Consider the following 14,749-nt stretch of genomic DNA (forward strand, 5'->3'; position numbering starts at 1 on the left):
TTCTCATTTGTTTTTCCTATTTATGAGAGTAGCCTTCAACCTGAGAGGGATTTGACCAAAACAGATCACAAAGCATATGCACCTTAATTCATGGATGAACTTTGATTATGATAATAAAGCTTTCAATATTTCCTTCGGATAAAGCTATTAGTCCCTTTGGTTTTTGAGTAGAGTATAGAGTGAACATTACCATTGCCATCATAATCCAACGACAGCGGAAGAAAGCAAAGAGAAGTAAATTCAAAACAGAACTGATACTGATAATAACAACAGAAACAGCCATGATCAGCATTAACAAATCCTTAAACTTCAACAAACAAACACAACTAAGTCCGGCAACTAGCCAATGGACTCTACCAACCTCAACATCAGAATGAAAAGGAAAGTCCTACCATACAGAGGAGGCAATCATACAGCTAAAGGTCATGCCTCCCGTGTGGAATGTGGATTTTTTTTGGAAAAAGTTATTAAACAAGGATTTATAATGAAAAGATGCAAACTCCAAAAGTTGATGAGTTGATGTGTCTTGAGCGTTAAAAAGAGCTAAGGAGCTTGAAATTAAACTTTTCCAAACACATCATTATGTTGTTCTTCCAATTGAATTCCCTTCTCGCTGGCGTCAAGGTTGATGCACTTGTACCATTTAGCACAAAACACATAGATCACAAAATCAATAGCAGTTAGACCTGCGATAAGGAAGTAGAATCTGTCCATATGGCCTGCGTTCAGGTCAGCTGGGATCCAACCAGGACTGTCACCTCTTGCCGTAATCCCCATAACCATGTTAACTAATAAACTGCTAACATAGTTGCCAAGAGAAATGGAAGCCATGCAAAGAGAGCTTCCAAAGCTTTTAATACCATCCGGAGCTTGCCCATTGAAGAACTCCAATTGACCAATGTACATGAAAACTTCAGATGAACCAACCAAAACATATTGTGGAATTTGCCAAAATATGTTTAAAGAACTTCTCTTCTCACCAGGGATCACAAATTTGAGTCTTTGGATCTCAGTGACACCGGCTGCAATCATCGCAAGCATTCCAATGATGAGTCCAATGCCCATTCTTTGAAGCTCAGACAATCCCTTGGGGTTACCACTTAATTTTCCAGCCAAGGGCACGAGGATATGACGATAGATTCCAGTGCAAATGAGAACGCTGCAAATGTCGAAAGCAGACATGCTGGCAGCTGGAAGGTGGAAGTTTCCAAATTTGGCGGTCATTACATCACCTTGCTCCACAAAAAGGGATGCCATTTGCGTGAAGATGACAGAGTAAATTATGGTACAGAGCCAAATGGGTAACAACTTTAGGACACATTTGGCTTCTTCAACTTGAGTTACAGTGCAAAGCCTCCATGGATTGTTTGGTCCCCACAAATCATTCTGTGTTACTGTAGCCGCCTTGTCCAGGAACCTGCAGGTCAATTTTAAGTAACTCAACATCAGCAAAGAATCAGATCATTCTCTGGCATTAATGGAAACTAAAATCGAAATTAATTAGTAGTCCCTTGCTAGAATAAGGACCGCTGTCCATCACTGATCTGATACAAGGAAGTACTATAATACCATACCATACGCTTGTAATCTAGTATAATCAACATTACCCCACTATATATTGCTTACAGTAAAGAGGATAAAAATTTTGTCAATCTCAAAAAGTTGGTAAATTAAGACTCTGTTGAAACATTAATACTTACCTGAAATCATCACTGTGGAGAATTTTCCTGCTCCCTTTGATTGCAGATTCTGTGCCCTCCACCTCATACAAGGCATTAGCATCAGCTGGCACAACATCCCACTTCCTGTACGCAGCAATGAATACTTGGCCAACGCGTGGCAGTGGATTGCCATATGCTTTTAAGTACCTGTATCTTGGTGTCCCCAACATATACAGCAATAGGGCTAAAATTGCAGAACCTAACGAAACCAAGAAGCCTAGCGTCCATTTTCCTGAATCCTCATAATAAACCAGTATAGTGTTCGAAAACAGAGATCCGGTGTTTAGCGCAAAATAGAAGTAGCAAAAGAAGGCAGCTTTTGATTCTACTGCTTTGGGATGTGAATCATCAAACTGGTCTGCTCCAAAAGTGGCTATGGTTGGTTGATGCCCTCCGTATCCAAAGGCTATAAGATAGATTGATAAGTAGAAAATTGCGATACCAACTGATGATGAGGGCATGCAGACTTTTACTCCATCGCCACAACCCGCAGGATTTATCAAGAAAAGCCAAGAAGCAATTGATAATAGCCCCAAACCCTGTTAACCACAATTTCACAGCATTTACTCGGAAAGACCATAAATCAAGAACAAGGAAATATAACAATCAAGAGTGATCCTTTAATCTGAATGCTTATATTACCAGCACAAGTACGAGCTGAAAGACAGCACATGTCAAATAACGACCCCAGTACGAATCGCTAAGGAATGCCCCGATGAGAGAGAACAGGTAAACAGTTCCAGTCCACTTGCTGACATTATTGGCAGCATCAGCATTATCTTGCTCAAGAACTCTGGTTAAGAACAACACCAAGTTCACGCCTACTCCAAAGAAAGCTAATGTTGCTAGGCCTTGATTCACTGCACCAAAAATGAAGAAGAATCATTTCTCAACTTCTGAATATATAAAAGAACATTAGTGCACATAAAATACAAGTGATTAGCAGCTTAAGAATTGACAATTACCTAGCAAGAGACTTGCATATGTCCATCCTCCTGATGGCTGCTTCTTGATGAGAGAACTTTTGGTATTGAGCTTCTTTCCATCTGTATTCTCACTTCCGTTCACAGCTTCCACTTGTCTTGAGCTAATAACTTCTTCATTAGCCTGCCATTATCAATAGTAGAATAAGATCAACCAAAAAAAAAATAATACACTAATTCAATGATATATTATCAAACCAAATAAGTAAAGCTTAGCCTAGGACATTGTGAGGTCTAAAGTGGGCTAAAACTGCTTGGCTATGAAACAGAAGTTCCACCCAACTAGTTGGGACGTTAAATACTTAGATGTGGGGTAACCTAATTAATATACGCTGCGAAAACAGATTAACACTTAAAAAGATTAATATTAATAAAAGAAAACTAATGGATACTATACACATGCAACCGAAAATAAGCAAGACTCAAGTTACATGAATCATGAATGGATTATTTTAAGCCAACGAACTTCGTAATAATATTATTTCCTGTTAAGTAAAAACTTAGCCATGAGCTAATTAAGCAGTGACTAAAATCATTTTCTCTTAGTAACTCTTACTTGTTTCCAAAAAAAAAAAAAACAGGGAAAAGGCAGTAACTTTAACTAAATTTAATACTGGGTTTAGTTTGCCAACCTTTAGCTCGATCTCATTGCTAGAGTCAAAACTGGCCATTGATAGTTTATTCTGCAAAATCATACAATATGTTAAAGATGAATCAAACTATGCAAAAGAGAGCAACAAAAACAATCAATTTTTTTTTTATTCTAACGGATATAATTGGGGCAGAGTATCCATGAAAATCATAAGAAAAAAGGGCAAGGTGAGATGTGTGAAAGTTTCAAACAAGTGGGGAAGGAAGAGATAATGGTATTAAACTTGAGACCTTCTAACTTACAGGTAAGAGACTTGAACGAAAAGGGATGCTCATAAGAGATAGAGAAGAAAGAAGAAGTTCTCTTATTAGGAGAGAGGAGATGAAAGAGTGGTATGAGAGGAATGTGAGAAAAGAGTCCAATATATAGGAGAACATGCAAAGATAGAGAAGAAGGGGTCACTATCAAATTGACTTTATGTTTTCAGCTCAAGATAAATATTTTTCTTAAGTAAGATGGAAAGAAATATTGGTAAAATATAGAAGATCATGAGAAGTTTGCATAGAAGAATCTATGCCACATATTAGGTCATTTCTTCCATGAAATCTTGGTCAGTGGGATTTTATTTTCATCTGAAAGTGATATTCCATCACTATCTCTCTTTTCAATGTTCATGGTTTTCAAAATATTGATAAACACTCCTAAATCTCACTCTTGGTGTTTTGTATATGAGCTCTTGCATGATCTATCATCACTTCTTAATTTCATCACTAAGCATATGTAACAGTTATGAACTGTACATTCACATGGAAAATCTAAATAACAATGATGATTTGTTCATCCAATACATTTCAAACCATTTCTTTTCAGCAAGCAGAAAGAAAATGCTGTCAAATGTACATGTGGTAAACTTTTTTCCTTATACATTGAATCAACACTTCAAATTAAAGAACAAAAACAGAAAACATGTGTATGAAGCATGAGCAATACATATTAAAGCTAAATAACATATGAAATTCTATGTGGTGTCACATATATTTACACCTATTCTAGCTTAATAGATACAATTCAATTTGAGCTTATCGTAAGTAGGTGAGATGAAGAAGCTGGAAGCGGAAAATAAAATTGGGATATCCCAGGCCAAGAGCAAAGAAAGGTGATAATATTTGAAATGCTACATGTAACAAGATTTCTATATTTGTTATATGCTAGATGCCGACATTTGAAGATAATATCTAAAATTTATAACTAGGGAAAGATCCTAAACAACTTTAAGATGAAGTGCTGAAAATAAATGTCAATTTGCAGTAAAAGAAGAAAATTGTGGGAGATATACAAAAGAAAATACAAGGATTATTTGGAATTAATTAGAGAAGGCCACAAGTGAATCAAATTTGTCAAACTTATATTCCTCAAACCTTGTCAAAAGAAACGAAATTCCATTTATCAGAAAGGGTGGTGAGCAAAGGGAAACTCCCTCCTTTTTCCTTGTTTAAAAAGTCCCATCTCTTCTTCCTTAGCTGAGGTTATAAGTTTTCTATACAAAAGGTAAGGGGCGACGTGAAAGGATCGATTCCAAGGAAAAAGGTGCGAAATTAATACGCTGCTCCGTATAGATTAATAATGACACAAAGCATATCATCTCTTTCCAAAAGTAATCGAGATATCGAAAACTAAATTTTGTAATGTGTAACAAATTAATAATTTTCCAGGGGTAGACAACATCAAATTAAAGAATTTTGGTCACGATCTTGATGAACAGTTAACCATCAATATGCCATCGCTTCCCCTGCTAGCTCTTTGATAATCTTGTACGCAACAAAGCTAAAGCTTCATGTTAAGCACAGGTCATCAATTTTTCTACTAAAGATCAAAGCTTACCTTGGTACGATATTTCCAATCATATACAAAAATAATTCTTAAGAGGGAAAAATACCTTAGGTAGGGTTACTGACCTTTTACGAAACTTGGTCACGGACAAGGTAATGTCTTTCGGAATTGTTAAAGACTCTGGGGAAGGCGAAGAAGCAGTGTCGAGGATAACAAGAGAAAATAGTCCGTCGAAGCCTATTGTCATTTATGGATTGCAACTTGAATCAGAGAGAGCTAAAGCTCACAATTTGGCTTGCCTCCAGAAGATACGAACCAATAATGTCTTCACCAACGCCTTATATGTACTGCTTGTCCTTTATCCACAAGGAAAAAAAGAAGACAAAGAGCTTTGCGTGTGGAAAGTGCTATCAAGGATTAAAAAGAGTTCAATTACGAGGATTCTGTTATGCATAACAAATTTCCCTAATGAAGCTCCCCGATCTTCTCTAGGTTTACTTGTTCACATGCTACGTCTTTGTTGAACCTAGGATGGTTCTACAACTTCACCTAAAATTGTGTAATATTGATAAGGATAATAAAGGTTTTTACCAAAAAAAGAGGAAATTTATGAGGATAATTAAGGGATGTATTTATATACATATGTGTCTATTGCAAGTAATTAATACTTGTTTTGGATATTTGTTCTCGTGGCTAAGCTCACGTCTTGTCTTTGTTAAACATTACTACTCTTCTATCGCCAAACTAATTTTTATTTACTTTATATATATATTTATTGGACTCATGGCTAAGCCCAATCAACACACGTATTGTCTTTGTTAAACATTACTGCTATTCTATCGCAAACTAATTTTTATTTACTTTATATATATATATATATATATATTGGACTGGGATGAAGGTGTTAATAGTTTTAGATGTGGCTCAGTCCTAATTGTTATGTACTGTTCTGTCTACCAGGAACTCGAAGCCAATGCCAATGCCATAAGAAATTTCAAGTTTAACAACTTACAGACTTATAGTGACATGCAATGACTTTTGGACCACCTTAATATAAAAACCTAAACTTTAAATATATATATTAACATATCTTGTTATTTGAAATTGTTAAGGTTTTTTATTTACAACTTAGGTAATATTACATTACTCCTTATTAGCTTATAATCAAAATATTTCACTTTTAGGATTAATCAATATTTATAAGAACTTTTATTGGTTAATTTTGCTATAATACGTGCTTTATTATTGGTCAAATAATATATATTTTTAAGTAGTAGAAAATTTGTGATATGATTTTATTATTTAGTATTAAAAGAACTTTTATAATGAAATATAAATTTGAAAACTTCAAAAGGCAAATATCTGGGCTTCTTCTCGTATAATGGAAAAAGTTATATAAATTAAGTTGAGTCAAAAACTTAGCAATAAAAATATGGGTCATGGGGTGATATGATAAGTCATTAGTTAGGGTGATTATGATGAGAGGGGCAAACGGCCACCGCAAAAGCTGAAACGGATGGTTAAAATGTGCTTAATTTGGGAACATGGTTACAACTTGCACCCTAATTCCAAGGCCCCCTAAAAGGTGCAGTTAATAAATTACCCTTTGTGGACACATATGTCATTTCCTTTAGGAAGACAAAACCAAAGAGGCAAAGATTATGACCAAAATAATGGTAAATGGAATCTCAAATATGTATATCAGAGATTTCAATCTCTAATCCGTTAATCACGGTCACAGTATATGTTGACAAACAATTACACTCTTCTTTTAATTAAAAATATTTGATAGAAAGAGAACTTGTACAAATGAAAATTACCCAGCAAGCCTTTAGAAAACCCATCACTAGGAAAAAATTAACAAATCAACAGGTGAGAGAAATCCAACATATACAGCATTGAATTAATTTTCACACAGTTTGGAATTTGAAAGCTGAGACCCTGATGGTTAGAAAACCTCCATCAAACTTTATAGAAACAAAACCCAATTAGCCATTACTTATGTATTTTGTTAAAATGCCAACCCATCTGAGTTCAATTAGACAAAAAGAGGCATTGCAGCACCTACTCTGCATTGCTGCAACTAGCATGACACACTAAACAAATGGCATTTTCAGTTAATAAAGAAACTAATTGAGAGGCTAAGCGGTATATTAAGTTGAACAAAATCTTCCTGCCTAAATTAAGACAACTAGAATTCAGCCATTCACAGTTTGTTTCAACTTACTAACCCACTCATTAGTAATTATCCTGTGTTTTTCAAATAAGAAAAATCTTGTTTCTAACCTATTGTTTTCATTGGACAAACATTGTTTCTGGAAAATTAATAGGGTTTTAACTTGGCTGTCAAAAGGATACCTAATTACGCTTGGGCTCTTTAAACTCTTCATCTTTCAAATGTAAACCTGCCATTTTCATACTGAAGATCAATATCTCTGATTCCCAGATTTTCTCCCTTAATCTCTCCTCAATTTTTAATCAATTAATCTTCCCATGCCTTTTTATTTTTTTTTTAATTTTGTTTAAACTCCTCCTTGCTCATTTTCACCCTCCATTAGCTCTTGCCTTATTTTCTTTTCCCAAATTTGTCTTGTTACTTTGTTCGTCATTTTGACCATTCTCTAATGGACGAAGATGAATCAAGCATGGTTTCAAATGCTAAATGGAAAGTGGCAGCAGCAGCAACTTCAGATTGTGGCAACAGCAACTACCCGTTACGTGCTAGCAAACGTTCCAGGCACGAAACCAATGCCTCATTAGCAAGGTTTAAAGGGGTTGTGCCACAGCAAAATGGACATTGGGGTGCGCAAATTTATGCCAACCACCAGAGGATTTGGCTTGGCACGTTCAAGTCCGAGAAAGAAGCAGCTATGTCTTATGATAGCGCAGCGATCAAGCTTCGAAGCGTTGATTCCCATAGAAATTTCCCATGGGCTGAGCACAACATCCAGGAGCCTAATTTTCAAAGCCTTTATAGTACAGAAGATGTCTTGAACATGATCAGAGCCGGTTCCTATCAAGCCAAGTTTGCAGAATTTGTCAACATTCTATCTGAAAGGAATGGGATATTGGGCAGCAAAAGTGTGAACAAAAATTTGGTGCATGGTGATATACATTTTTCTTGTGTACAACTTTTCCAAAAGGAATTAACTCCAAGTGATGTCGGTAAGCTTAATAGACTTGTGATCCCCAAAAAATATGCTGTTAAGTACTTTCCTTACATCTGTGAAAATGATGAAGAAAATGTGGCTGGTGTTGGAGTAGAAGAAATGGAGCTTGTTTTCTATGACAGGCTAATGAGGACTTGGAAATTTCGGTATTGCTACTGGAGAAGTAGCCAGAGCTTTGTTTTTACAAGGGGTTGGAATCGATTTGTCAAGGAGAAAAAATTGAAGGAAAGAGACATAATCACATTTCACACATGTGAGTGCCCTGCACTCGTGGAAAAAGATGCTCTAAATTTCTTCCTAATTGATGTAAATTATAATGGTGAACAACGTTGCATCAACGAGGACAAGGTCTTAAACGGATTGGAATCATCACCACAGGATTTGCAAGTGGAATTGGAACTGAATTTGGGGAAGAGCTTCTACTGCAGAATTGACAATTGTAACAGTCTGTTTAATGAAGACAAAGGTCTCAGTGGGCTAAAGTCATCCCATGATGTGGAGGAGAAAAGGGTTACTCTTTTTGGAGTTCAGATTAATTGACAGAGACAGTGTTGATTCTCATTTATATATTTAGGGCTTCTTGTATTTGATTCCGTTCTTTTGTTTACCGTCTTTCTCAGGTCGCATTAGCTCAATTAAGTTGCAATTTCCTCAGCAGTTATTTAGTTGTATGGAAAAGCTAAACTATTATCTTTGCAAATAGGAGACCTAATAATCCTGCAAAATCAAACTTATATATCTATTAATTAGTATGAGAAACGGCTTCTGGTGATTTCTCGTGCAAATACAACAACTGGACCTATTTGTCCTTGTAAATTTTTGCCTTTTGTGGGATCCAAATACAACTATATAGAGAGTAATTATCTACACGTTCATACAAATCTAACCACTGATCTAATGAACGGTTGTGATCATATAATATTAAATTTATATAATTTTTTTTAATCAAGACAGGATTACGAAAAAGCCGCAGCTTACATGATCAAAAGAGGCCGCAGACAAACAAAAACGGTAGCTGCGGGAAGAAGACCACGACACCACTTAAGTGGTGGTGGTGGCGTGATGGCCTCTGCAGTCAAAAGCAGCAACAAGGAAAGGATTCCCTGTACAAAAATTGTATACAAGAGCTGTACACTCTACACGAGAGCTAACCATATTCAACAACAACCAATAAACACACTATTCGCATCAAAGAGACCACAGTAATTACTAGCAGAGAAAAGACCCAAAGCAGCAACAAGGACTGGTTATCGAGTCAAGAAAGGATCAAGCATGAAATCAGCCATGACAGAACAGATAAAAACCTAATCAAGAAACAACCCTGCATAAGAGATAGCAAAAATAGCCATCACCATCAATCAACCAGAACCGACATTAGCGTTTATAGGAGCACCACCACTTACAAGATGCATTGGATCAGAACTGATCCACAACAGATCCTGGCGTCTTTGAACGCCATTTGCGAGTTGGTCGGCAGCCTCGTTGGGAGAACGAGGTATATGAGAGATATTCTAAGTATGAACTTTCTCAAGCAGTTTAGTGATTTGGATGGCATGACTTGTTAATTTCCAAGGAACATCAAAAGGATTTTTTTATATATATTAAACTTATATAGTTAAATGAATGATTTACATGCATATATATACGTCATATATATTTTGTGCCAGTCACCTATAACTTATTTGAAGAATCTAATAATTTCTCCCCATACTAAGAAGATTAATTGATATACTCATTTCACAAGCTGCCTGGTTTTTAGTTGATGTACTCATTAATTTATCCAATTTCACAAGTGAAAGTTTTATATTTCAAATTTGACAATAATTCATGTTTGATTAATAGTTAGTGTTTTGAACTTTAACATTAACAGGTATTACCTTTTTCTTATGGTGTAATCATTGGAGACATAAAAATTTTTAGAAGACTATTTCACTTACAATTCTTTATATTATAACATTACTATGTATTCAATCATCACTTATAAACGTTAAGGTCCATATTAAACTCTATGAAAATTATAATACAATAATTGTAAACGATATAACATCTAAGTTATGCTCATTGCTTCTTTAAACATGTCTGTAGAGAAGCTAATAGTTTAGTACACACTTTTGCACAGTTTCTTTATTCGTAGCAAAAGAAGTACTACGACCTGAAATCAGAATCTTTATACCCTAACTCACCCTTCTCACCTGAACTAAGTGCCAGTGACGCCTTTCAACACGTTGATTGTGTAATCGATGCTACTAGATCCTGCCGGTCTTATTCCTTGCAGTGGGACTTGTTTACTTGTGTTAAAAAACTGTTGTAAATATACATGTGTAGACAGCAGAGGAGGGAGATGAAATGAAGGGTAATAAGAGGGAGTTGATTTCACCACAAAACAATTTGTTTCGAGTGATAAGGACGGGTCCATATTAAACTGTGCAACAGTGACTTATCAAATCAAAACCAAAGAAAATGTCCATTTCAAGTTAAGTATCAGCAGATAAGCTGTCTCCCACTCAACTCTCTTTCTTCACTGTTTACAGCATAAACTGTCTTCCACTTTGTCACTCCTTTCTCCCTCAATTCTCCTTGGCTTATGCGCCGCGCATGTGTAATTAAGCTACTTGTCCAGTTTCTGAAATGATATATAGTAATACTATTGCTGTTAATAGTTCAATTTAGCAATTGTTCTCATGTGTATGATGGACGACCGACATTTTATGATAAGCACAACTGATATTATGTCATCCTCAATTTAGCCCTTTTCTATCATTCCAAAAATACAAGCATCATAGGTTTAGATTATTTATTCAAATTGCAGCATATATATGTCCTAATGCGTGCTTTGACAATTAAATGTTTCTTTTATAATTCTTAGAAATTGATTTCATCAAAGGCAACTTATTATTTATCTCGCATAAAACATTTTTAAAAGATCTCAAGTTTAAATCTTCCCAGGGGAAGATAAGATTTACAAAACAAAACAAATATCTTTTTATATAGTCCAAAAGATCATATATATGCCAAAAAATAAAGACGAAAAAATGTATTATTTATAATAGATTTTAGTAAAAAAAATTATTTTTTAATTTAAAAGAAATTTAACTTCAATATTTTGATTAAGAGATGCATGCATTTATTATTAAGCCAAAAATTTAATGCATGCATTTAATTTAGCCAACAGTAGTGCACCATGCACGATGATAATTAAGTTAACCTTTTCCTACAAAATTCATTATTATTTTTTTTATAAAAGCAAAGTAAAATTATTTTTTTTTTGAAAATCATAAGACAGCTTCCATTAATAAAATGGGAATGAAAAGAATTCCCATGGTAAGAACATCACCAAGATAACTGCATATTGGTGGAATTTTCTCCCTCCAACCACTATGATATGTACTATTGAAATGGAAATGAGTGTGCATCTATTAAACAAGTTGAATTAAATTTTACATTATTATGACACAACAAACCCATTTAAATACAATTAACTCAATTAACTTGTTTAAATGGGTATTGTAAATGGATTAAAATTTCATATTATAAGAAATGATACAATAATGTTAACAAATCGTGTCTAGAATTTTTAGGTCTCCGTAGAAGCATCTACATCAAATCTTTCCACAAGAGCTAATCCCTAGAAGATGAAGGAACAAGGAAATAACTGTTTTTAAAGCTTTGATACTGTTAAAATCCCACTGGATGATGCCTGTTTTTCCCCACATTTTTTCTCTTCTAAGCATAATGTCATAAATCATTTTATTTTAATATTTACAACTATTTATGTGACCCAAAGGTGACAAAGTAGACATATTGCTTTTTTTTTTCCTTTTGATTTACATTTTTCAAACTTTTGTCACAAGTTGTTCAAATTTTTTTGACTTTTTTATTTATAGGTTGGGCCTGTCATCAAGCAAAATATATTCATAGTTAAAACATTTAATTTGAATAATATTTCAAAAAACAAAAAGTACATATTTTGGCTCTCTCAAAATTCGACCTTCCTTGAGTGGAAGGAATGTGAAAGGAAAATTTCAAACAATCTTATCACTAACTTTTTTTTTTTCATTTTTCATCCTTTGTACCAAATATGAGACAGGAAAACAATTTCCTTCTTTTTCCTTTCATTTGCCCTCCTTTTTCTTTTTTCTTTATTCCTTCTAAACGTAGTTTAAATTAAGATATATGAGTACCAATGAATTCACATAATGAAAAGTGGAAGCAATTGTACAAACTGAATTTCTAGTATATTTTGAGGTTATTGCAAAACATACCAAAATTTCGGATCAAGTTGTGTTCAATCAAACATGTAAAATAAATGTAGTCACAACCCTACAAAGGCCAAAAGTAATAGTGAACACCTCAGGTTTTGCTTGTGCACACAATACGTTTCCTTTTGTTGCTTTTAGTTTTCTACATGATTACGATATACTCATATTTGATCCCTACATCTTCTTAGGTGCATGTCATCGTCATTAAAAAGAAAAAGTTAGGTCACCTATCCATTTTTTTTTTTTTGGAAAAAGTCATCTATCCTATTATTATTATGTTAATAAAAAATTGCAAAATCTAGCCAAATTTGTGAGCTTCATGAACAAGTTTTATATAATTATACAATTCTCATTTGTAAACTATTTGATCTCTCATGATTCACACTTCATTATTTCAATCGAAAACAACACATGTCAAAGGAAATAACATCCCCTCGTATCTAAGGGTAGATGTCAAACCCTGTTCTATAAAATAATTATGACGTCATTTACATGCTCATTAGAATGGTTGCATATTTAGGAAGTTTGAGAAATAGTTAAAAGACGATATTGCCCATATTGGTATCATTAAGTCGATTAAGCCTCGAACTAGTTCAAATAGAAATTTTAAGGTGAAATTAATAGTTTCACAGTCCAGGAATGATTTAAAATGGTGATTTGGAGTTCGAGGATCAATTTGGAATCAAATTGGAATTTTCACTATCCAATGGCAAAATGGTCATTTGCTACCTGGGGACAAAATGAGAATTTTAAAAAAGATATTTTTGACCCTATTTGACTTATTGGAGTATGATTTGAGTAATTGAAGTATGATTTAAGGTTTAGAAGTAAAAAATTTTAATTTCGGTATAATTTGGAGTATAAGGGCGAAATGGTAATTTTGCCACTTCGGGGGCAAATCGATAAATTTTCACCTTGACATTGGTCCAGACCAAGGGATTTTATTCATCATGGAAATGGATAAACATGAGAAATATGTGGTAGATAAGAATTAAAAATCAAATATTTAAATTTTAGACCAATGGAAACATGCCATGTGTCAAGCTTAGGATATTTTATTATTTAACTTAAAAATCAGCATAAATCAGCCCATTATCTCTCCAAATATTCAGCCAAGCAAGGAAGAGAGGGAAAGAAAGGAAGAACAAACCCTAGGTGAAGAATTTCAAGAGAAAAGTGTGGGAAATTCAAGGAAACAAGTGACAAAAGGTAAAATTTCTTGATTTTGACTTGTGATCTACCTTTCCCATGTATTTCTCCTTATTTTTCATGGTTAAATTACATGTTTTCATGATGAATTCATGACTAGTCAAAATGGGTAAGGAGAGAGAACGATGTTGGATTGATTTGATTATAAGATATGTTAGTGTTTTTAGTTAGTTTAGCATATTTAGAAGCAAAACAATAAAAAAGGAATCCATTTTCCCCATGAATCTTCATGGCCGAATCTTCCTTGATGTGTGTGGGTGATGAATTGTTATTATTTCAAGAGAAATGGCTTAAAAAATGATGAATAATGGTGAGAAAATTAAGTAGGAAAAATCACGGTGTTAGTGCACTGTAATGGCCGAATTTTTTCATGAAGAAATGGGAAGGTTTTGATGCAAAAATTGGTGTTATTTGAATAATGTTTGGTGAATTGAGGTATTAGAAAAGAAATTAAGTGATTTGGAGCCAAATCGGACACAATTGTCGTTTAATCGGGGTAATAGGTCGAATTAGGTCAGCACCGCATTTAAGCGGTAGTCAGATAAGTTGCATATCATATCATGCATATACACCAAGTCTGAATTGATTTTACAATGGTCAAGCACTGATGTGGTGAATTATATATTGTACATTGTGGATAGGTGGTGAGCAAATTACTCTGGTAAAAGTACAGAGATTATGCTTGAAGACTAGGATTAGGAGTACATCGACTCCTAGAACTGTGAGTAAACTTATTATCGTCTTAATTATCTAAAGTCATTTTATACAATTGTGTGATTTTATAGAAAATGGGTTTAAATAGTAAATTGCTATGTTTTAGGAGAAATTGTGATTTTATAAAATGATTTTATAAATTTTCTGGAAAATTGAATACTGGTTTTGAAAATAGAGTAATTGGAGACTAGCTGCTTGTGTTATAAATTGTGTTTTAAATTATATGGCTTATAGCAATATGTGAGCATGAATGGCAAAGTCGGTATTTGTA

At 34.2% G+C, this 14,749-nt stretch overlaps 2 protein-coding genes across 3 annotated transcripts; one reads left to right on the plus strand and one right to left on the minus strand.

Moving 5' to 3' along the window:
* Positions 1-264: 264 nt before the first annotated feature.
* On the minus strand, positions 265-3,678 carry LOC18589693 (Major facilitator superfamily protein). Of its 2 annotated transcripts, none has more exons than XM_007014772.3 (6): positions 3,599-3,678; positions 3,337-3,387; positions 2,687-2,828; positions 2,364-2,581; positions 1,701-2,260; positions 265-1,417 (listed from the first exon to the last, which is right to left on the minus strand). In XM_007014772.3, the coding sequence occupies exons 1-6, from the start codon at positions 3,629-3,631 to the stop codon at positions 559-561; spliced, it is 1,863 nt and encodes a 620-aa protein (XP_007014834.3). In that variant the 5' UTR covers positions 3,632-3,678; the 3' UTR covers positions 265-558. The 2 variants fall into 2 exon arrangements, with proteins under 2 accessions (XP_007014834.3, XP_017982055.2); XM_018126566.2 differs by having other exon boundaries at positions 3,587-3,676.
* Positions 3,679-7,750: 4,072 nt separating this feature from the next.
* LOC18589694 (AP2/ERF and B3 domain-containing transcription factor At1g50680-like) lies at positions 7,751-8,836 on the plus strand. The gene has a single exon (XM_007014773.3). The coding sequence runs from the start codon at positions 7,751-7,753 to the stop codon at positions 8,834-8,836; it is 1,086 nt and encodes a 361-aa protein (XP_007014835.3).
* Positions 8,837-14,749: the final 5,913 nt, after the last annotated feature.

This window comes from Theobroma cacao, chromosome 9 (assembly GCF_053813885.1).
Source record: "Theobroma cacao isolate CCN51 chromosome 9, ASM5381388v1, whole genome shotgun sequence".
In the NCBI taxonomy this organism is placed as follows: Eukaryota; Viridiplantae; Streptophyta; class Magnoliopsida; order Malvales; family Malvaceae; genus Theobroma; species Theobroma cacao.